Here is a 23,355-nt window from a genome sequence, read left to right as displayed (position 1 = left end):
TTTTTTCAAAACGGTATAAACAATTATAAGGCTAAGATAATTCAATATTTTATGCAATATAATACGAGTAAAATATGTATATTAATTCATAGTATACATAAAAAAAATATAGTATAATAGAATATGGTGAAATATATGAAAAAAATATGGATATATAAATGTGTACATAATATATTCATAAATGTTGTATTATGTGCATATTTTTATACCCATTTTCGGTATTATACATACAACTTTTCTATAAATTATAGTATATTTTCATTTTACTATGATTATTTTAATTTTTTTTATTACGACGATTATGAATTGTCCACGAAAACACTGTAACTATAGGTGGCTATTGTCTCATTTTTACAGACATCGGATGCCTTAATTTTTTCAAGTATCCAAGTTCCTGCCATGGATCCTTTTGGTAGCATAATTATATGCTTGACATGTTTAACTTCACCACCACTAGGTAATAAAGTTCTTGGTATATCAAAATAATGGACACCTCCATGTGGATCTCTTAAATATACATATGCAGTATCCACCCCTGCTAAATTGTCATATATATAAAAATCTAATGTCACTTCTGTTTCACCGTCATGATGTGGATTAGCTTGCCTGCTTTTTATATTAACATTATTTATTATTGGTCCTTCATTGTCCCTAATTGTTGATGATTTTAAATCAGCGAAGAAATTATTTGTAGAAACATTTAAAATTTTTTGATTTCTTCCTTCATCTTCTACTGAAAACTGTCTAAAGTAATATCTACTACCTATGCAATATTGTGGTATAGGGACTGGGTTGACAACCTGATAACATTTTAAATTAGATACATCCATTTTTGTATATGCACTACATGAATTGATATTTACTTCCCTAAACCCACTAGTATCTATACTGTTCACAAAATAATCAGTATTTAATTTATTAACATCATATTCCGAATCATAATTCATATAAGTATATTTACTAAATGAATAACTTTCATTATCACTAGAAGCAAAACTTGCATATGTTCCACCGTGTATAGATAGCATCGAATCGTCTAAAACTAATATATTTAATCGTAATAAAGAATTTTCACCATTTTTACCATCATATGAATATATACGTGCTGAATTTAATAATGGGATTGGTTCTTCTATATCTTCGTCTTCATTATTTATATATGCATAACACAGAAAGGAACCTAATCCTGTATAACGTTCTATATTATTTTGTCCTGTGAATGATATAGATTCAGCGACCCATTTTCCTTTACTTTCAGATGCATTTACAGAAAATTCTGTATATAAGTGATGGGTACAATCAGATGTAACGTTATTGTCATCTTGTTTTGCAAAAAAGTGTACATCTCTGTATGTTCCTTGCTCAGAAAAAAATCTAGCATAGGCACTTCTAGCACAACCTACATCTTTTCCTTCTATAGAAATTAAATTAATATCAATTTTTACAAGTTTAGTTTCAGATGAACTTCCTAATACTTCTACATGTATTTTTTTAACTTTTCCTGGATAATAAAATACATCATTACCTAAATTGATTACTTCAAATTTATGGGTTCCAGTGGTTACATAAAAACTACCGTTAAATAGATTTTTTTTAATCCATTCATATTTACTACTGCTTCTAGAATTTAATAATCTTGAATTCAATACAAATGAAGCTATTGATTCTGAAAAATCTTCGCCTGGAGTTTTGTCATGTGCATATGCGGAAACGAAACCTGTTTCATCTTTAGTTGCCCATTGACTAGGTGATAATGGTTCACTATACCATTGACCTAAGCTTATCCATTTTCCTTTCAATTCATCAGATAATGTATTTGTATAGATAAAATGACCAACTTCATGTATTACTAAATGAGAAATATCTTTATAATTTACAAATGCTGATTCCATAAATTCAAGAAGTCCATTTACATTGGGACCTCCTGGAAAGGCTACTGCGGGTGCTGTGGGATATACGGGATGTGTTGTTCCATTTTTTCTTCTTGATAAATATTTTAAACCAGGAACTTTTTGAAAACCTTGTGGTAATTCGTCCCATGATGTAGCTAATTCTACAATTTCTTCAATATTTTGATGCCATGGTTGATATTCTTCATGTGAATATCCAGTTACCTTTTCTATTAAATATCTGTCTAAACTAGGATCTAATAACATAACTCCATGCTTTTCTTCAAAATATCTCGTGAATAATCTATAATCATTAGCTAAAATAGCTCTTATAATTACTTTTTCTAATCTTCGTGAAAAAAACATTCCATTTTTCTCAGATGTTTTAACTACTTTTTTCGAATATCCAAAAGCCCTACTTGATACTCGTACTATTTTACTATAAACATTATCATCCGTATCGTCATAAGTCTCTATATCCATATCATAAGCTCCTAAGTCACCATGGAATAAAATCCATTTTTGAGGTTTCCTTTGGGAATTTTGAGTATTGGTATTATACTGATCAATTTTAATACAGTCAGGGAAACGAGATAAGATTTGTAGTAATCTATCTGAAAATTCAGAACCCCACAAACCATATAATTCTATCCCAAAAAATGTTTTTAATAGTGCTGAACTACCAGACCCATCTATTTTTATTTCATTTGATAAATCATGAGCATGAGACCATTCTGCATCATCATTGTGGACTGTATTTATATGTTCCATAGGAATAGGAGAAGATGATTGTAACTCCCATTCATATATAAAAGTACTTGGATCGTTTTCATAAGGTGCTATTATTATTTCATCAGAATATTTGGAGTTTATATATTTACACTTATTACAAGGTACAATAATTTTTATAGAACTTGGGGTCATATAGGATGGACCAAACGTACGTATGTAATATCTTCCCTTTTTAGCACTAAATTTAAATTGTGGATTGTCGACAGTTAATTTTACTATATGCAAATAATCAAAATTATTAGAATACTGTGCTCCTAACGCTACTGAAACAGGATATCCATCTATTATCCCTTTAACTGTTCCTGTTATTGTGTAAGATTCACTATTTGTATAAGTTGAATCTTCTTTATCATGCATCAAATTTGCTAAAAATGCTGATGATTCTATAAAATTCGTATGATGATATTTACCGTAAAATCCATTCTCTTTAAAATCAAATGGAACTTCTTCTTCATTTGTAGCTAAATTATTCGGACTAATGGAATTCGATTTGTTCCTATAATTCTTATATTTGTGTTTAAGGATATTCCCAGATTCATTATGTTGTATGTTATATGATGATGAAATGCTAAGTAGTCCTATTAGGAATAACAGTATAAACATGGGTGAGCCTTCCATTTTCCAAAAAAAATTTGAGGAAATTTTTAAATAAAAAAAATATATTTTTAACTTATACTCCTTAATGAGAGTATGAATATATATCTTTATGAGTAAAACAATTATATTATATATACGGTGTATGTATATAGTATATCATATAAACTTACAACATTTATACTTTATTATGAAAAAAATTAACTACACATAACGTATAAAACAAAAAAAATTTATATTTAATTTTTTATGTAGAGAGAGATTTACACTTATAAGTGTTATATAAAACTGGTGGTACAAGTAGACACAAATTAAAAATAATATAATAAAACAACAAATACAAATATATAAGTTTATGAAATTTATAATATTTTAAAGGACAAATGTACATATAACATGAAAACACAAAGTGTTGTTAATATACAAATATATTTTATGTTATACACATTTTTTATAATACAATTATGAATTAAAAAAAGATGTTAATTCATTTAAAATTTTATCCTTTGATGTTATTAAATTATATTTATTATTTTTATTGGTTTTTTTTATTGGGTTTTTTTATTGGATATATTTTATCCTATATTCGTTTTCATTTTTTTTGAGTTAACTATTATGATCCACATAATTGTGAAAATAAATGAAATACATATCAACATAAGTAGGTTGTTTATGCGCATTATAAGTTACATCAAAAAGATATCAAGATTATAAAATAAAATTTCCCTAAAACAAATAAATATATATACTTTTATTAAAAAGTATATTATAATCAATTTTTTTTTTTTGTTACATTTGACTTTTTTTAATTAATTTTTTTTTCATAAATAGCTAAATTATTTGGCTGTTTATGTGTAGATCCCATAAAAAAAAATATAGCTACCTGGCTTGTTTTTAAATAAAAATATTTTAAATAAAAGTGAAAAATACATGCTTTATTAAATCTTATTATGCTAATAGACATGTTATTATATAAATAATTTTGTTAATTTAGCTAAAATGCAAATTCTATTTTTTTCAGTATTTTAACCTTTACAATATAAAAAATTATTATCTTGTCTCAGAGATAAAAGGGGGTAAATATATAATAAAAAAAAATGAGTCATATTTATTTAATTGCATTTAATGCATGAGAAAATTAAAATGTTCAACAACATGATTAAAATTATTTTATAAATTCCAAATGGGTACTTTAAAAAAAACGCAATCATATATTATGTATTTGTGTCTATACATATTATATATTTATGTTACATTTGCTATTTCAAACATTTTTCAATTAAGATGATTATTAAATGGTAAAGCTATTATCTTAGGGTACCAAAAATAATAAAATAAAAAAAATCATTTATATATGTATGAGATCAGCTTACATAAAATTGGTAAACATTTTTTAATACTGAATCATATATTTATTCTAATAAACTGATTGAAATATATATTTTTTACGAATATTTTAAAGCTATACAAATATATTTATGAATACATGTATGATTTGTAAAATTTTAACAAAAACACAATAAAAATTGTAAATATTTTGCATAGAAAATAAAATGAGCTTTTATCTGTTTATAAGCTTGATGAAGCAATACAAATTTGCTTAAGATTTAAGACAATACAGATTTATGCATAGTTTATTAAATAGGAAAAAAACATGAGAAATACCTGAAAATTATTATGATTTTTTTCTTTTAATAAATGCTTTTAAGAAAGTTATATAAAAAAAAGAAATCTTGAAATTATTTGTAGTGTGAATATTTATCGAAATATTTAACACGAACCCTCCTTACGTGAATATTAAAAATGGTGATGATATATGAATTTTTTTTTTTTTTTTTGTTCTTTTGACAGTACATTTTCATTCTTAAAAATATTTAAGTAAATTATTTTGGTATAGGTTTGGTTGCCGTTATAATGGTACTTACCCTTAGTTTTTCACATTAAAAAAAATGAGCAAAAAAATCATTATTTTGAAATTTATAAAACATAAATAAAAAAATAAAGGGAAATTATATATATATTTTTGTGTATTTTAATTATATGAAAAACACTACATATTTGTTTCTTTTTTCTATATATGTATATACAAAGAGAGAAGAAAATAAAAGATATTATGACATGTGTAATATTATAATACTGTCTAAAAAGGTGAATGGAACTATTTATGCCGCGTTTTTTATAATTAGAAAAAATGATTAAGTGATTCAATAAATGAGTTAATAAAAATTAAAACAATAAAATGATAAAATAATGGCACAATGAAATGGTGAAATAGTAAAATATTGAAGTGTAATTATATCCATTAATATAGACAAAGCATAAAATTTATAATTTGAACTTAAAAATGAATGCTAAGATGTTTAAAGGCTTGAAAATTACGAGTGAATTTATTTTTATTATGTGTGGCATAAGCCATTGGAAATGCACAATTTGATATAATATACATAAATATTATATATGTTTTAAACACATATCCATTTGTTTATTTATTTACAATTCAGTTGGTTCGAGGAAAATAAATAATCACTAAAATAATTTCATCAATTATATACTTTATCATTTCATATGTACAATTTTTTTTAATATATATTTTTTAATAAAAAATTACATTACATATATGGATTGATAAATATATAAATTTTATTGGATGAAATTTTAAGAATTATTATTTTTTCAATTTTTAATTTAAAAAGAGAAAAAAAAATACATATATCAATCAAGATGCATGGACAAGTTAAAATAAAATACGGAAATAATTCGGAGTAATTTTTTTTTTTTTATTTTTAACAAGAGAATAATAAAGCCACACAAATAGTGATTTCAATTATGCGCTTTTTTGTTTTTTTTTGAGAGATTAAATTAGCATGTATTAATGAAGGGTTAATGAGAATTGGAAATATTTTCGAATATCAGTAAAAATATGCACATTACTGTTCATTTTTCTTTTCATTTTTATTGATTTTATTATTTTCGCACTTTTTTTACTGTGATAAAATTTTTTCAAAATATCGAAAATATTAAAAATATTACCACCTTTTGGCTAATTTTAAGTACGTTTAACCAGTTAAATTTTGACTTTTTATTAATTCAATCCAAATGGGAATTAAAGGGTTAACCAAATTTATCGCGGACACTGCTCCAAATGCGATTAAAGAGATAAAAATAGAAAACTTAATGGGAAGAGTAGTAGCAATTGACGCATCCATGTCTTTGTATCAATTTATAATAGCAATTAGAGATGGAGATCAATATGGCAATTTAATGAACGAGTCAGGTGAAACGACTTCACACATATCTGGTTTAATGTCAAGAACTATAAAATTAATGGAAAATGGATTAAAACCAATTTATGTTTTTGATGGAGCTCCACCTGAATTAAAGGGTTCGGAATTAGAAAAAAGAGGAGAGAAAAGGCAAAAAGCCGAAGAATTATTAATAAAAGCAAAAGCAGAAGGAAATTTAGAAGAAATAAAAAAACAAAGTGGAAGAACAGTAAGAGTAACAAAAAAACAAAATGAAGAAGCAAAAAAATTATTAACATTAATGGGGATACCTGTTATTGAAAGCCCATGCGAAGCTGAAGCACAATGTGCATTTTTAACAAAATATGAAATGGCACATGCAACTGCTACTGAAGATGCAGATGCGTTAGTTTTTGGAACTAAAATATTAATAAGAAACTTAAATGCCAATGCGTCGTCAAATAAAAATAAAAATAAAAATTCTAGCAAAAGAGGATATATATTAACAGAAATAAACTTAGAACAAGTATTAAAAGGATTAAAATTAACAATGGATGAATTTATAGATTTTTGTATTCTTTGTGGATGTGATTATTGTGATACTATAAAAGGTATAGGATCTAAAACCGCTTATAATTTAATAAAAGAGTATAATTGTATTGAAAATATTATTAAAAATATTGACCAAAATAAATATCAAGTACCTGCTAATTTTAAGTATGTAGAAGCTAGACAATCATTTATTAATCCAAAAGTTTTAGAAAAAAGTGAAGTAAAAATTGATTGGTGTGAACCCAAAATCGAAGAATTAAAAACCTTTTTAATTAAAGAACATAATTTTAATGAAGTTAGAGTAACAAACTATATTACCAGATTATTAAAAGCTCGAAAGGTAACAACCCAAAGACGTCTTGACACCTTTTTCACTACTTGCACAAAAAAAAGCACAAAATTAATTATAGAAGAAAGCCAAAAAGAAGTATTAAAAACTAAAGGTAAAGGGAAAAAGAGAGAAATAAATAATGACAGCTCTACTAAACTTAATGCAAAAAAGAAGAAAACCAATGTAAAGGATGAGAAGAAAAATAATGAAAAAGTTGATGAACTGAAAAACAAATCCGATGAAAATTTAGTAAAAGATGAAGAAGATGATCAGGATGATTACGATCAAAATATTTTTGACGAAAAAACAAACTCAGAATCAGGTAATATAAAAAATGAAAACGTAAAAGAAGATGTTTCTTCTAATGATATAACAATGGATATTCCAAAATGCACTAATGATATAGTATGTTAAATCATAACGTAAATTTTAATAGTAATATATAAATGTACACTACTAATAGTATAAAACACACTGCCGTAAATACTATCAGTATTTGAATATATAAATATACAGTATAATACCAATATCGTAATAGCTAATAATAATTCTTTTAATATGAAAAATAGTCCATTAAAAAATGCTGATAACAACTAACCTGAAAATGTTATAAACAATAATTATTTTTATTATTTTTATGCCCAAAGACTGCTACTAGTATTAAAAAGACTACCTTTCAAAAGCGTTAACTTAATTTTTATGAAAAAGGGTGATATGCTTACACAAAGAGGTTTCGAGAATATGTGCGTAGACGTATATTATACATATGCCCCAATTTTTAGTTTGCTTTTCATTTTTTTCCAAACTTCATATTTCCACGTGATTTGCATATGCAAACTTTTGGGAAATGTCATTAATTTGCCATTTTTTAAGTATACGAATATATGTTATTTAAACTATTTATCATATTTTTCTTAAAATACGAGGTGGTGTTTCCTTATGGCTTTCTATATTTTTTAATTACATTTTTTTTTTCGTTAATATAATTTTTATTTTTTTTTTGGAATACACATTTATTATATTTTAATATTACTTAATTTCGTAATAATAACGAACAAATGTAAACATATGAAATAGGTATTAATTTTTTCAAGAATATTATGATTTTGAAAATATTCAACACATGATTATATTGATATTGTGTTAATTTATTTTTGATTTGCTTTCTTTGTAAGTTGAAAAAGTAAAAATAGAGACTATACGTGGCTCTAATGAGATATAAAAAAAAAAATAAAAATAAAAATAAAAATACTTACATTTATACGTTTTATAAATATTCTATAGCGTTTCTGTTTGTAAACATAAATTAAAATAGTTCATTTCTTTTATATATTAGGTATATTTCTCGTTTATTGTGCTATGAGGTCTTCAAAGCTGTATTTTTATAAGTAAAAAAAATATAGCTGTGCTGTTGCTTTTTATTTTTTGTATATAGGATTTGAACGTATAAGTAAAATATTATATTTTCCTATAAATGATTTTATTTTGAAAAAAATAATTTTCTGTAAAATTTCAAATTTGGATTTTTATGCCTATTATATGTATGAATATATATGGGGAAAATGAATCCATGTATATGAATATACTATGTATACTATATATTAATGTATTAGTCCCCAGTTTTTTTGATTCCTTTTAATTTTGCAATTGCATAATTTATATACTCATGCACTTTTAAATGAATAATTTAACGAGGAAGGACTATCATTATCTTAATTTTTTTAAAAACAGAAAATCTGCTTTCTTTTATAATGAAAGATGTATGTCACTTTTTCAAAATAAATGTAGCCAAGTGGACAATAAACAAAGCAATTTTATATACACACCAGAAAAATGTATTAAAAGAAATGAAATAATTAGGTTAAAAAAAAAAGGAATACCAGGATACATCTTATCAAGGTTGGTACATTCTGATACCACATTTAATAACACTTCTACATCGATAAAAGAACAGGACATTGAACAGGAAGAAAAAAATATAGTGGAAAATTCGGATGTAAATAATTGCAATCATGGAGATATACTTAAAGATCAATTAAAAGAGGAGGATGAAAAAAATTGTGATCTCTTTGCTGAGAATAAAATAGAGGGCGATACAGATGGGAATGATGAAAATGAGGAATATGAAGACGAAGATGATAAATATTGCAAATCATTTTACGAAATATATGACGATAACAAAGATACGTATGATTGTCCTGCGGAACTTTTAAAGTTCATAAAAAAAGAAAATATGGATATAAAACTAAAAATAAAATGCTCAAGTCCACGAAATATTACAAAATCTCAGGTAAAAAATGTAATAAATAATATGTTTATAGAATCGGAAAATGGAGATTCACTTGATGATTCAAATGATGAAAAGAAGAAAGAAGAAAACGAATGTGATAATGATAATACCAACATAAGCAATAACCAAAATGACTCAGATTATGATTTTTACTATTTAAATTCAAACTATAAAAACTTTAGTTATCCAGATAGAAATGTTTTGTGGCCCAATCCTTTGATATATAATCATCGATTACAACCGTTTGTATTGAAAAAGAAAAAAAATGAACGGGATGATAATTTTGAATATGATAAAAAAAATATAGAAATAAATAAAAGGAGACTGGAAAATTTGTGGAGCTATAGTTCAAGTTATGGCATAGACTGGAATACCTTAGATGAATTATATTTAAATTTTAAAAATCATAAAATTAATCATTCAAATGAATGGGAAAATAATAAAAATAAAATAATGTTATATGCATCAAAGGTAGCCAAAAGAAAACTAATAAAAAGTAGAAAAGAATTATTGGATAAACTAAATATTGATTATTCTAACAATATATATAAAAATTACGATGACACAAATAATAATATGCAAGACATTAATTTGGATGACGACCAAACCGAATACAATCTGTTGTTTCCCAGATCAATTTTTCGAAAATGGACTCGAACGTAATATACCTATATATATGTGTAAATTCCTTTTTATTCGAATTTATATACTTAACTTTTTTTGGATAAACTGAAAGTCTGGTCCTAACACACAAAGAATAACAATTTTTTACATCTTTTTTCTTTTTTTGTAGACTTTACTTTTATTGGAAGGATAGATATATGCACTATTATAATAATACCCTTTGTGATTATTTAAAAGGCGAGATAGTTGATTTACAACTTCTTCGAGAACATAATGAAAGAAACTTAAATTTGTCAAACAAAAAAATGTTGAATAAGCATTCCTTCAGTTTAAAGCTAGTTAAAGGGTCAAATTTATATATTCAAAGATATATAAAGAAGAAAAAAATTAAGGTAATAAAAACAAAAGAGAAAAAAACACACCCATAATTATATGCGACGTATAATATTTGCACAAAATATCCCCCCTGTCTATATAGTATAATGTTCATTTATTTTATAATTTATTTGTAATTTTTTATTTTTTTAGATCGAAGATAATAATGATAATTTCGATTTAACTGGTGTAGGTGAAAATATATATAATACGGCTGAGAAGAAAAACTAATTCCTATAAAATTGAGAACATACATATGTTACAGTGTAGTGTCATTTTTTTATGGAAAAATAGATTTTCAGGGTTTATATGAAGCATAATTTTTATGCATTAACCCTCTCAATGCGATGAGATAAAGGATATTATTAATTCCCTCATTATAATGTATTATATATATATACGTATATATGGATGCGTGTCAGGGTTCTTTTCCGTTTTTTTCAATTTCAGCCATTAGTTTATTATTATTAATATAATTGTTTTATCTTACTTTGTTTTTCTACTTTACATGTTTCATTTTATTATTATATATATTTTTTATTTTATTATTATTTTTTTGTTTTATATATGCATAGATAACCTTTTCACACTTTTCCTATTTTGTTTACATAAATTTGGCACCCGAAAGCCATTTTGAAAAAAAAAAATTTTTAATTCCAAAATGGAAGCAAAGAAAAACAAAAATAATATAATATGAAATTTCTGATTTTAATAAGTTATTAATAAAAAATTACCCCAAACAATAATCTTTAGTATAATGTTATATTCAACCTTTAACTGTGATATATGCGTAAGTATGTATATGTTATAATACCATTATTCAAAATTAGGATTATATATAGCAAAATATAATTTCTCTGATTGAAAATTCGAACAGAATATTATATAAATAAAATATTTGTAATAATAAAATATATTGAAATATAATTTTTATGGTAAAAAAAAATATGACACTAAAAATAAGTTTTTATATATAGCTATTTTTCACAATGTAATTTATTAAAGGTTATCATGTTCTTTTTTTGCATATATATATAGGTATATGTTACGTATTAATATAAGTATAAAAAATTTAAATAGATTGACATAAATTTAAGTACATAAAATAAATATGTTTGCACGAAGATTATCGTAGCTATATTTTATAATCATTATAAAATAATAGCTAAAAATCGAAAAATAATTTTTAAAATAGTTAAGGATACAAACAAATATAATATTTATAGAAAAGTTTAAAAGAACAAATCAAGGAGAGTATATAACTTACAATATGGAAGACCATAAATATTCAGGTTAACTAAACATATTAAAAAAAATTGACAAATAATAATATATATTTGTTCATGGTTTTGGTTAGATTTATAACATCGTCAATGAATTTTTTTAAAAAGACATGTATATAAATTGGAAGTTTGTTCGTTATACATTATTATTATATATTTGATTTCATACACAAATATATATAGCATGTGCTACCTTACAAAATATGTCAATTTAATAAGGATGTATAAAAAAACATGTTTATTTTCAATACTTTATCGTTCCAACTTCTTACAGACAAAAGGGATTCAGAGGATTGGATATGCACAGATGAAAAGTAAAATGGCTTCTATCAATTTTGTTCTTTTTTCTCATTTATTTCTCCGTTTTTTATCTTTTTCATTATTTCGTTCCCTTTTTTATTATCCTTTATAAAATTGTGTTAATTTTTTAAAGGAAAATGCTATGTTTTCTTTATAAATAAATGAGGGAAAAGAAATGGAAGATGGGGAAATAAATAGAACAAAAGAATGAAATAAAAATATCCGATAAAAAATATATGCATGCTTGATTTTTGTATATACATATATAATAATTATTACACGAATATTATATATATGAGCATATAAAATATATGTTCGTTTTACTTTTATTTGTATAATAATATCATGGGTAAATACGTTAAAAAATTTAATCAACTTTATTTTTAAAGATGTCGAAATGTAAACTCATACAAGAGAATGTATTGTAGCCAATGTAATCGAGTCAGGCCAAAGAAAACGAGTAATATGCACATAGTATTTTATTTTGCTTTATTTTATTTTTTGGTAATATATTAACATTTTGCGTGATTGTTGGAAAATTTTTTAGTAAAAAAAAACCCTAAACAGATATTGTTTAAGACGAATGATTGGAAATGTGATGATTGTGGTAATATAAACTGGGCTAAAAGAGAAAAATGTAATATATGTGGTAAAAGTAAATATACAAAAAAAATAAATGATTTTAAACCAAATAAAGAAATAAGAACAGGAAAGGGAGGAGGACATTATGATATCCAAGGTAATAATGAAAGAAGAGCCCACGATTCAGAAGATGAGGAATTTGATGAATTTGGACGTCGAAAGAAAAGAAAACTACCAAGTAAGATAAATTTTATTTTTTACGTAAATATTTTGTTTATTTAAAGTAAAAAATAGACATACAAATTAATAAAAAAAAATAAGCATATAGATATGGAAATATACATATATATGCCCATGATAAAAATGCAGATAATGAGGGAAAAGACTCCAAAGCACAAACTGAAAATTCTTCTACGAGAAATTATAATAATTATAGTAATAACAAAGATATAGCAAATAAAAATTACGCACATAAAAAACGTCGTACATCTTCACATTCAAGAAGTGATTCCACCAGCTCTTATAAAAATAGTAGAGAAAATAGTTATAGCAATGATGATGATAAAAAAATAAAAAATTATAAATATGGAAGTAAAAAATATGATAATAACAGTAAAGATAATTATAAGTACAATGATAGGAAATATGATAATAAGAAAAAATATAGCTATAGTAGTAAATATAATGACAATAAATATGATGAAGATAAGTCTGATGATAGCCGGAAAAATAATTATTACAGAAAAGGATATAGGAAAGATTAGTATGTGCGTCCTCTTGTTAAAATATAAATAAACTAGTGAATTAATTGTACGATGATATGATAGAAATAGGAAAGTATTTGAATAAAAAAAAATACACTAATCATAAAATCTTTAAAACATATAATTTTGTTTTTCGGTTTCATATATAAGAATATTATAAATATATACATATTTGTATGCTTATTAATTAATAAAAATTTAATGATTTTATTTATTTAAACATTTGTAGTTTCATTCTATAAATGTGTTTATGTTCATGTAAATCCCCCTTTAATTTGTTTGTGTCTTGCACATGAGATTTTTGTGTTTACGTTTGGGTGTAGATATGCACACATTATGATAAATGTGCGAATGTTTATATATTTTTTTAAAGTCATAATAACATTTGTTTAACTTTTTTAATAATAATTATTATTGTTCATTTTAATATTATAAATAATAATGGATAACTAATAAGTATGCACACACAGGTATATATGTACACATTTCTATGTATGCATGTATATAGCCCATATATAATATTGGATGTCATTTATATCTTTTGGGGCAACATATTTATAACGATTTATTTGATTAATAAGAGAAAAAAAATAAATGTGCATGTATTCATGTCAACTGCACAAAGAAAGTATTGTTAATAAAATTTTAGGCTTTTGAATAATTTTCATTTGTTTGTTTGCTTTTATTTTAAAAATTTTTAATAAAAGGTGAGGGTAATATAAACAAGATAAAGCACACACGTGTAATTATTCCTGTATAATTTTTTTAAATTCATTTGATGTTATGTTTAATATTTTATTATTTTCCAATAGGTTTATTTGTTTTTTTAGTATAACTATTAAATCCAATTGCTTTTTAAAAGCATATATTAATTCTTTTTTTTCCTTATTTAATTTATTTATGTATTCATTTTTATTTTTATGGTTTTCTGATGTATTTTTATCAATATTATTATTATTATTATTAGACAATATAGTCATTTCTCCTTTGTTCCTTAGTATACATTTATAATTTTCAATTTCCTTGATATATTTAATTATAGTGTCATCTTTTTTTTTTATAATAAGATCTTTTTCTTCTATTTGTTTTTCCAATGTTAATTTATTTTCTTCTAAGCTTGTAATTTTAATACAATTTTGTTCATTTCGTTCTAAGATTAATTCATTTTCTTTTTCTAATGTATTATATTTTTCTTCTAAAAGATTATATAATTCTTTTTGCTCATTTATTTCGGTTTCTAATATGTTTAGTTTTTGTTCTATTTCAAATATTGAATTTTTTAAATCAGTATTTATTTCTTTTAATTTATCTTTTTCATCTTTTTCAGTATTTATTTTATTGTTTAAATTATGTATGTATGAATTTAATTTGTCTTCTTCTATTTTTCCTTTTTCTTTCATGGCCTTTATTTCATGTTGATGTTTTTCTTTTAAAATTTCCAATTTCTTTTTCTGATCTTCTATTTCATTTTCCATTTTTATTAAATTTGTATTGTCTATAAATTTGGTTTCATTTTGTTGTTGTTGTTTTTTTGATAATTCGTTGCTATTTTTGGGGCTAGTTGAGGATGGTATGATTGTATTGTCTTCATTTTGAGATTTATCAGAAATTACTTTTTTTTTAATAATAATAATTTTTTTTTTTTTTTTGGGAATTGTTTTTGCCTCATGTGAATTAACAAGCCCTTTTCTATCTATTATTGAATTGAGTATTTCGTTTTCTTCATACATTTGGTTTACAGATAAATTGTCATCATGATCATCATAATTATTACTACTGTCATTGCTTCCATTATTTAATGTATTTGTTTTGTTTGATTGTTCATTTTTTTTTTTTTGAGGAGCCAATACTTTTTTTATAATAGAGGTTTTATTACTTATTTTATTATTATCATAGTTGTTATCATTGTTTTGTGTATTCGTCAATGCTAGTGAGGATGTTGTATCGCTAGTTTGTTTGACTTTTTTAACTATTTTTTTTTTTATAATTTTTCCACCATCTTTTTCCACAATATTATCAGGCGCGATTTTTTCAGTTTGAATATTTGTTTTCTTTTTAAGAATATTAACAGTATTTTGTTTTTTTATACCACTATTATTATTGTCTTCCTTTGTATTTTCTACATTTATGCTTTGTAATTTAAGTAAAATGCTACTTTTTAATTTATTTGTCGACATTATACATGAGCATATTTGAAAAAGGAGAAAAAGGCTATGTGTAATTACTTAATAAATTGGTGCCAATTAAAAAGTATATATTGCTTTTAATGTTATTTTACGTGTTTGATTTATTTAATTTGGCATTATATTTTTGAATATATACAAAACAAAAAGGGGGGATAAATGTTTATTTAGACTTGAGAAATGTCAATCCAATAAAATCCGGTGTGTTATTTTAAAATACTATTAGTAAACATTTTCCAAATAAAATTGGAATATGATTTTAGACATGGATATATATACACTTTACCCTCTCATTGGTATTTGATTATTTTATTCATTTGATTATTATTCTATTTATTTTAATTATTAATATATATTTTTTATATTTTTATATTTTAACCTTGTTCATAAACTATCATTCATAAATCTTCAAAAAAAATATAATGAGCATTATGTGTGCACAAAAAAATAAAAATAATAGCATAACGAGTTATAAATTGGGAAAACTAAGCACAAATGAATAATAATAATTATAAGCATATATTAATGAAAGATGAATACATACTAACAAATAATAGATAAATTGATAAATGCGTAAATAATAATTAATATTATATAAATGAAGTAAATAATTGGGATGCGAAAAGTTATGCACATTTTTTTTTTTCGATTTCTACTACACAAAAAAATATACATTCATTGTAATAAATGATATAAATAAAAAAAAAAGAAAACTGAAAAATTATAAATTGAAAGATATGAAATAACACAAAAAAAACATATCAATGTATATATACATATTATGTATATATTTATTGATATTTCATTTTTTTATTTGTTTTTTTGTCTATTTATTTCTTATTGATTGGAAAATTGTCATATTTATATTCCAAAATATACAAAATTCTCTACATGTCATTGTCTGGTTGGCTTGGAATTTTTATTATAAATAAATATGTACATATATATTACCGAAAAATTATATTCATATAGTTTGTGGGAATATAAATAGTAGTTTAAATAATAATATGTACTGTGAAAACATAGACGCATATCCTCGTATATATACAATAGAAATTGTTCAAAGGGTGATGTATGCATATATATATGAATTTTAAGAGAGTACATTTAAATGTTTATTTCATCTTCGCTATTATCCGAATTATATTCATAATATTTTTTTAATACATTTTTTTTCTTGCTTAAAATTATTAATTTTTTTCTTTTTAAATTTTTTTCTTCTTTTATTATGTAATTCCCAAAACCATCTATTTCCTTTTCTAATAAATTATAATCTATGTTTTCATTAACACAATAAATATTTTTATACTTTTGAAATATTTCTTGAAAACTTGTCCTTTCTTCAATGTTAACATTTTCTATTGCATTTAACATTTTGTTATCATCGCCGTTTTTGCAAGGACCATTATCATTTGTAACTTTATCATAATTTTTTCCCAATAAATTGATATCCATTTCTTTTAATAGCACATCGGTTGTTTCATCAATTAATTCATGCTCCTTCAATTCAGTATCTTTCTCACTGTTTACTTCTTCATCGTTTTCCAAGTCGTCATTTGTCAGGTCGTCATTTTCCAAGTCGTCATTTGTCAAGTCGTCATTTGTCAGGTCGTCATTTGTCAAGTCGTCATTTTCCAAGTCGTCATTTTCCAGGTCTGCATTTTCCAAGTCGTCATTTTCCAGGTCTGCATTTTCCAAGTCGTCATTTGTCAGGTCGTCATTTTCCAGATCGTTCACTGTGGTCCCCATATGTGCTTCCTCCATTTGACGCACAATTTTCATGAGTATATTTTTGGCCTCAAAATCCTCTTCTTCTGTTTCCGATTCGTCAGAAAATATAAAGGCATCATTGTCCGTTTTGTTTTCTGTCTCTTCTACAGTTTGATATACTTCAGTTTGTGAAATTTGTTTATTTTCATCTTCTGCCCCTTCTTTTGAAATATCCTCTAAATTCGTTTTTTGAATAATTTGATTATTTAATATGTGTTTGAAGTATAAAATTTCTAATTTTATTAATTTTTTTTCTAACATAAATAATTTTTTTTTCAATTTTTCTTTTTCCTCGTTACTTAAAAGATGTTCTTTTTTTAAAACAGCCAAATCATTTTTTGAATTTTCTACTTGCTTTAAAATAATTTCTTCTGTCTGTAATAATTCATCATATTCTTTTATAATATTTTTAATTTCATTAAGCATTTTGTTTTTAAGTAATATTTTTTTTTTGTTTTTAAAATTTTCCTTTTTAATATTTATATTTTCTATCTCACATTTATATTGACTAATATCAATCATAAGTTTTTTTTTTTGCTCGTTAATATTTTTACAATTTTTTTCTAATTCAAATATTTTTTTTTTTAATACGTACACATTTTTTAATATATATAGAAGGCTTGATTTTTTATTTTCTTTTTTCATTTCTCCATCTTGTTCATTCGTTTCTACTTTGTCATTTGTGTGATCATCTCTACAAATCTCCTTCTTATTTGTATTTGTGCCACCATCATTTTCCAAGATAGTATTGTCATGTGAAATTTTTTGTTTATCAAACTCAGATATATTATTAGAAAATTCTTTTTTATCTTGTTCACAATTAGATTGAGTGTAAAATAAATCGGTCTTGTCTTCATCAAGTATTTGAATTATTTTATTGATGCTTGAAATTAATGAACTAATAGAATGACTTTTTTGATAACATGATTGGTATTGAGTTAACAAATTTTGAGAATGTATTTTTATTTTATTTTTTTCATTTATAATATTATTTTTTTTTTCATTTAAAAGGTTTTGCGTATTTTTAATAAAATTAATTGAAGTATTTATTTCTGATTGTTTTTTTGATATATTTTTTAGTTCTTCCTCTTTTTCCTTTTCGAGCTGTGCTTTAATTTGCATAACCTTTTCCTTTTCAATTTTTTTTAATTCAATTTGTTTCTCTAATTCTTTAATATCATTATTAATATCATTCATTTGATCATTTATGTTGTTTAATTGTTTATTGTATTTTTCTGATATTTCTTTAAAATCTTCACTTATAGCAGTTTGATCTTTTTCTATTTGCTCATTGTGTTCATATATATTTTGTTCTTCTTTTTTTATTTCGTTTTCTTTTTCTATAAGTTTAGATTCTTGATCTAGAATCTCATTTTTTTTTTCTTGAAGTATTTTTTTCCGTTTTTTTTTTTCTTCTTTTTTATTTATGCATATATTACGAACAATAACTTTAAACAAATTGTGAACATAGTATTTCAAAAGATAGTTGTTATTATAAATATTTTTTTTTATTTCAAATAATTCTATAATTTTATTTTCAATTTTAGCAATAATCAAATTATAATTAATTATTTTTTTTTGCATAATATGTGCAGTGTCTAGTTTTTCATTTGTTATAAATATCCTTTCTTTTTCTTTATATTTTTTTCGTTTTTTTTTTATTTTATTAATATTTAGTAATAATTTATAAATAAGTAAATCATAATTATATATACGTTTGAAATCCAAAAACTTTTTGTTCATATAAGAATGATAAGTAAAATAATATGCAACAACAAGCATATTTTCATTTTTATGATTAAACATTCCTAAAATTTCTAATAAACGCTTTAAATTATTAGCCTCCCAATGGTTAGTACTTTTAAAAATATTTTGAACACAACTTAAAATTAAGCTTATGTTCTTTTTTTTATTCTCAGCATTAATAATATAGTCACTAGGATAATTATTATTTAACTCGTGTAAATATATTTCATTGTTTATATTCTCGGAAAACTCTTTTTTTTTTTCTTTTTCTTTTTCCTCATTGTTTCCATCTGGTGAATAGTATGCAGAGTATAATTCATTTTCTATGTTCTCAATTTTGTTACTAACTTTGTCATTGTGCTTGATCTTTTGCAAATCTGTGACACTTTCATATAAATTTCCAGCATCATCATTTTTCAAATTACATGTAGTAATAAAACCGTCTATTTTATTTAATTCATCATATATGTCTTCATTTAATGTGATTAAGTTTTTATTATAAGTGTAAGCATCGTCATTATTATTACTACGGTTAATTATGTTTATTGGATTGTCATTTTCATTTTTCGTATCGGTAGAATAGCTTAGTGATAAATCGTTTAAATTGTCGTATATTTCTTTTTTATAATTATTTGTGTTTTGCTTTTCTAAATTAGTAATACTTTTATCTGTATAACTTTCATTCCTTTTGATTTTTGAGGGTTTGGCAATATTATCTTTACTATTATTTGAATTAATATCTTGTCCCTTTTTTTCAGTGGACCTGATGAGCATTCCTTTAAACATCGACATTATTTCCCCCCACTTTGCAGTAAAAAATGGCGTAAAACATGGAACAATACGTTAAAAAATATAAGATAAAAAATTTATAATAAAAATATATAAATTAATTAAAAAACAAAAAAAAAAACGGAAGAGATATCACGATTATGGAGGCAAAGGATTTGCGTTAAAAAACAAATGATACATTATTTACGTAACATTTTATATTTACTCAAACTTTGGAAAATTATATTTTTTATGCCTTTATAAACTACTATGCAAGTAGTAACATACTTTTAAATGTGTTTACATTCCATAATTTTAAACATAAAAAAAGTCTTATTTTTTTAAACGCTATATGTAATCATATCTCGTTAATTTTAATTATTCTTGATTTATTTATCATTCTTTATGTTAATAAACATTTAAAACAGACTCTGGAAAAATAACATATGTATACACTTTACCAAGCGAAATATACATAGTACGTAATATTACATATATTTTTTTTATTTTCCTTAATGAAAAAAATATTGTTTTCATAGTTCGTACAAAACAACGAAATTATTGGAGCGCTTTTAATATATTTTTTTGTTCCATCCAAATATTAAAAAAAATAATAATAGTAATATTCTGAGGTTAAAATAAAAAATATATATATTTTTTTTTTCTCTTTTTTCGTATTAACTAAAATTTTGTCACTTCCTTTGCATAATAAAAAATGTAGAGTTATAAAAATACTAAATTTAAAGATATTAAGAAGAAAAATATTTAAAAATGGGTATATATTTATATACAGTTTATATACGTATTGTTTCCTTTCGTATTAATATAAGAGCAATATTCCCCATATAAATACAACTAAATTTTATCCCACTGAACAAATAGAATATAACATATTGTGTGGGAAATATCTTTATCGTCGTTAGGAGTTTAAATAGGTTAATATACATAGCCAGTGATAATTTTATATTTCTTAATGTAAAGAAATTGGATAAGTCACCTTTTATTTATACATGTTTTTATTTATTTTATTTAATGGACAATTTTTTTATTTTTTTTTATCATGTTATAACTATTACTCACTCATGAATATTTTCGTGATAAATTTGGTCTCAAATATTGACTTAAAAATGAATATAAGCATAATTTTAATTTAATAAATATTTAAGTATTGTAAAAAATTAATAGAAAAATGTATGGAATTATTATATATAATAGGAATTTGAATTGTTGTGCTTAAATGCAAAAGATGGGGATTATATATATTTTTTAAATATTAACAGAAAAATAGAAAAAAACTTGTTCTTATTCCATTTTAATATTATAATCGCATTATAATTATTAATAATTTCACCAATTTAACAAATTGAACATTTTCTTCACAATTCATTTGTTTTAAAAAAATGATATATAGAAAATTAACTAATGTTATCTTAATTTGGTAATATAAAATTTAACTTTTTATTAGCCTTTTTTTTTTTTTAGAACAAATTATTTATATTTAAAATTAGTGTGGTGTTAAAACACATTCGCTATATATAAATAAAAATAGTGCTTATATGAAAATATCGATTTAAAAAAAATAAAGAAAAGTATTACCTATATGTAATATTAATTTTGTTCTAATATTTCTTGTTTGTAGTATTTATTACTTTTATTTTTAATAACCTTTAACTAACAATTTAATTATGTAAAAATTATACATATATTGTATGATTTATCTATAAGAAAAAAGAAAAAAAATTGTCGTTAGAATATTAAATATATAAAATAATTTGTGTTATATATATTTCTATAATAGAATTAAAATTTATAATTAAATTAATCTTTTCCTTTTTAAAAAAATGGGAAGATATGTAGATTTATAGATTTATAGATTTTTTGTTATTGTTTTTTAATTAAAATTTATATACATGTAAACCTTTATAGATATCATAATTGTACATATTTGATATGTACAATATACTAAAGAAAATAATAATATTAAAAAAATGTAGAAAATTAATCTTATATATATATAACAGCTTTATGCGTATATAATTTTTATTTATTTACCTTTTTTATGTCCATAAGTTTTAAGTTTTAAGTTATTCTAATAAATTTTAGAAGAATTATATTTGAATAAATGCATCATAAGTTATCCTTTTTTCGTCGAACTTTGTGTATAGATTTTAACACTTTCATAAATTGATGAATTATTTGTTATACCTTGTTTAGAGGGAATGATATGCATTTAACTACAAATTACAATATAATCATTTGTTCTTTTATTATTAGTCTAATTCATTTTTCAAAAATATCGATAATCTAGTAATATACTGGAATCCACCCCCAAAAAAACAAGTTATCATTTTCACTTGCACACACAAATAAAACTGGAAAAAGGATAAAAAAAATAAAAATTTCTTACAACAAGTGATAGAAATAGTCGTGTAGCAGAAATAGGAGCAACAGAAGTAATAGAATCTATAGCTCTATTTGCAGCTATAGTAATAATAGCGCTAGCGATATTAGAATCCATAATAGAAATAGCGGCGCAAATAACAGCTATAGTAATTGTCGGAATTGAGTATATTAAAAAAGAAACTTCCGACAAAATGAAAGAGTTTGAAAACTTTGATATTATAAAAAAAAAGTTTACCCCATTACTTTATATATTTAAAAGAGAAGAGGAAAATGAGTTAAAAAGGAATATAAAAAAAAAACCATTACTTCATTTAATAAATAGTTATAAAAATAACACCAGAAATGGGCGTTTAACAAATCCAAACAATACCTCATTCATTTTTATGAAGAATAGATCACTTGATAGTTTACAAAAGCCATTTTTTATCTTTAATAAATATTATCATAATAGTATATTTCAACGACGAAGATTTTTTAGTACTTTCGAAACAAGTAAAAATATGGAATGTTTATATAATAACAATGACGCTTTAAATACATCGATTTTAAGCTCAAAATATCATAACGATTGCATAAATAATAACGTTGTTAGTCAGTTAAATGATGCTGAACTCGGTATTGAAGAATATGCAGACGAATATGTAATAGTAAACAAAGTATATACTTTTATTAATGAGGAATCTGACATATATATGTATATTTATTAGTTTTATAAATATTTGGTTACAAGACCTATATAATTTGTATCATTTTATGATTCCGTTGTTTTTTGATATATTTTTTTTTTGTTGTTTTTGTTTTTTTTTTTTGTGCAATTAAGGACAATAATTAATTAATATATATGTATTTTTTCTATATTTTGATATC

The 23,355-nt window shown here is 23.2% G+C and overlaps 7 protein-coding genes across 7 annotated transcripts; 4 read left to right on the top strand and 3 right to left on the bottom strand.

The window, feature by feature from the left end:
* Window positions 1-299: 299 nt before the first annotated feature.
* Window positions 300-3,299, bottom strand: PY17X_1007600 (sporozoite invasion-associated protein 1, putative; the record flags this gene model as incomplete). Its single annotated transcript, XM_719392.1, has 1 exon — window positions 300-3,299. The coding sequence occupies one exon, from the start codon at window positions 3,297-3,299 to the stop codon at window positions 300-302; it is 3,000 nt and encodes a 999-aa protein (XP_724485.1).
* Window positions 3,300-6,371: 3,072 nt separating this feature from the next.
* PY17X_1007500 (Flap endonuclease-1) lies at window positions 6,372-7,814 on the top strand (the record flags this gene model as incomplete). The annotated part of the gene is made up of 1 exon (XM_725015.1): window positions 6,372-7,814. The coding sequence occupies one exon, from the start codon at window positions 6,372-6,374 to the stop codon at window positions 7,812-7,814; it is 1,443 nt and encodes a 480-aa protein (XP_730108.1).
* A 1,264-nt stretch (window positions 7,815-9,078) lies between these two features.
* On the top strand, window positions 9,079-10,920 carry PY17X_1007400 (conserved protein, unknown function; the record flags this gene model as incomplete). Its single annotated transcript, XM_725014.1, has 3 exons — window positions 9,079-10,349; window positions 10,484-10,706; window positions 10,843-10,920. The coding sequence occupies 3 exons, from the start codon at window positions 9,079-9,081 to the stop codon at window positions 10,918-10,920; spliced, it is 1,572 nt and encodes a 523-aa protein (XP_730107.1).
* A 1,039-nt stretch (window positions 10,921-11,959) lies between these two features.
* Window positions 11,960-13,618, top strand: PY17X_1007300 (zinc finger Ran-binding domain-containing protein 2, putative; the record flags this gene model as incomplete). Its single annotated transcript, XM_022956177.1, has 5 exons — window positions 11,960-11,981; window positions 12,247-12,286; window positions 12,662-12,732; window positions 12,820-13,092; window positions 13,224-13,618. 5 exons carry the CDS (start codon window positions 11,960-11,962, stop codon window positions 13,616-13,618), a joined length of 801 nt encoding a protein of 266 aa, XP_022813257.1.
* A 746-nt stretch (window positions 13,619-14,364) lies between these two features.
* PY17X_1007200 (conserved Plasmodium protein, unknown function) lies at window positions 14,365-15,795 on the bottom strand (the record flags this gene model as incomplete). Its single annotated transcript, XM_725012.1, has 1 exon — window positions 14,365-15,795. One exon carries the CDS (start codon window positions 15,793-15,795, stop codon window positions 14,365-14,367), a length of 1,431 nt encoding a protein of 476 aa, XP_730105.1.
* A 1,113-nt stretch (window positions 15,796-16,908) lies between these two features.
* Window positions 16,909-20,109, bottom strand: PY17X_1007100 (conserved Plasmodium protein, unknown function; the record flags this gene model as incomplete). Its single annotated transcript, XM_725011.2, has 1 exon — window positions 16,909-20,109. One exon carries the CDS (start codon window positions 20,107-20,109, stop codon window positions 16,909-16,911), a length of 3,201 nt encoding a protein of 1,066 aa, XP_730104.2.
* Window positions 20,110-22,679: 2,570 nt separating this feature from the next.
* On the top strand, window positions 22,680-23,195 carry PY17X_1007000 (conserved Plasmodium protein, unknown function; the record flags this gene model as incomplete). Its single annotated transcript, XM_725010.1, has 1 exon — window positions 22,680-23,195. The coding sequence occupies one exon, from the start codon at window positions 22,680-22,682 to the stop codon at window positions 23,193-23,195; it is 516 nt and encodes a 171-aa protein (XP_730103.1).
* Between the last annotated feature and the right edge of the window lie 160 nt (window positions 23,196-23,355).

Source organism: Plasmodium yoelii (assembly GCF_900002385.2).
Source record: "Plasmodium yoelii strain 17X genome assembly, chromosome: 10".
Classification (NCBI taxonomy): domain Eukaryota; phylum Apicomplexa; class Aconoidasida; order Haemosporida; family Plasmodiidae; genus Plasmodium; species Plasmodium yoelii.
This window is presented reverse-complemented; position numbering and strand designations above follow the sequence as displayed.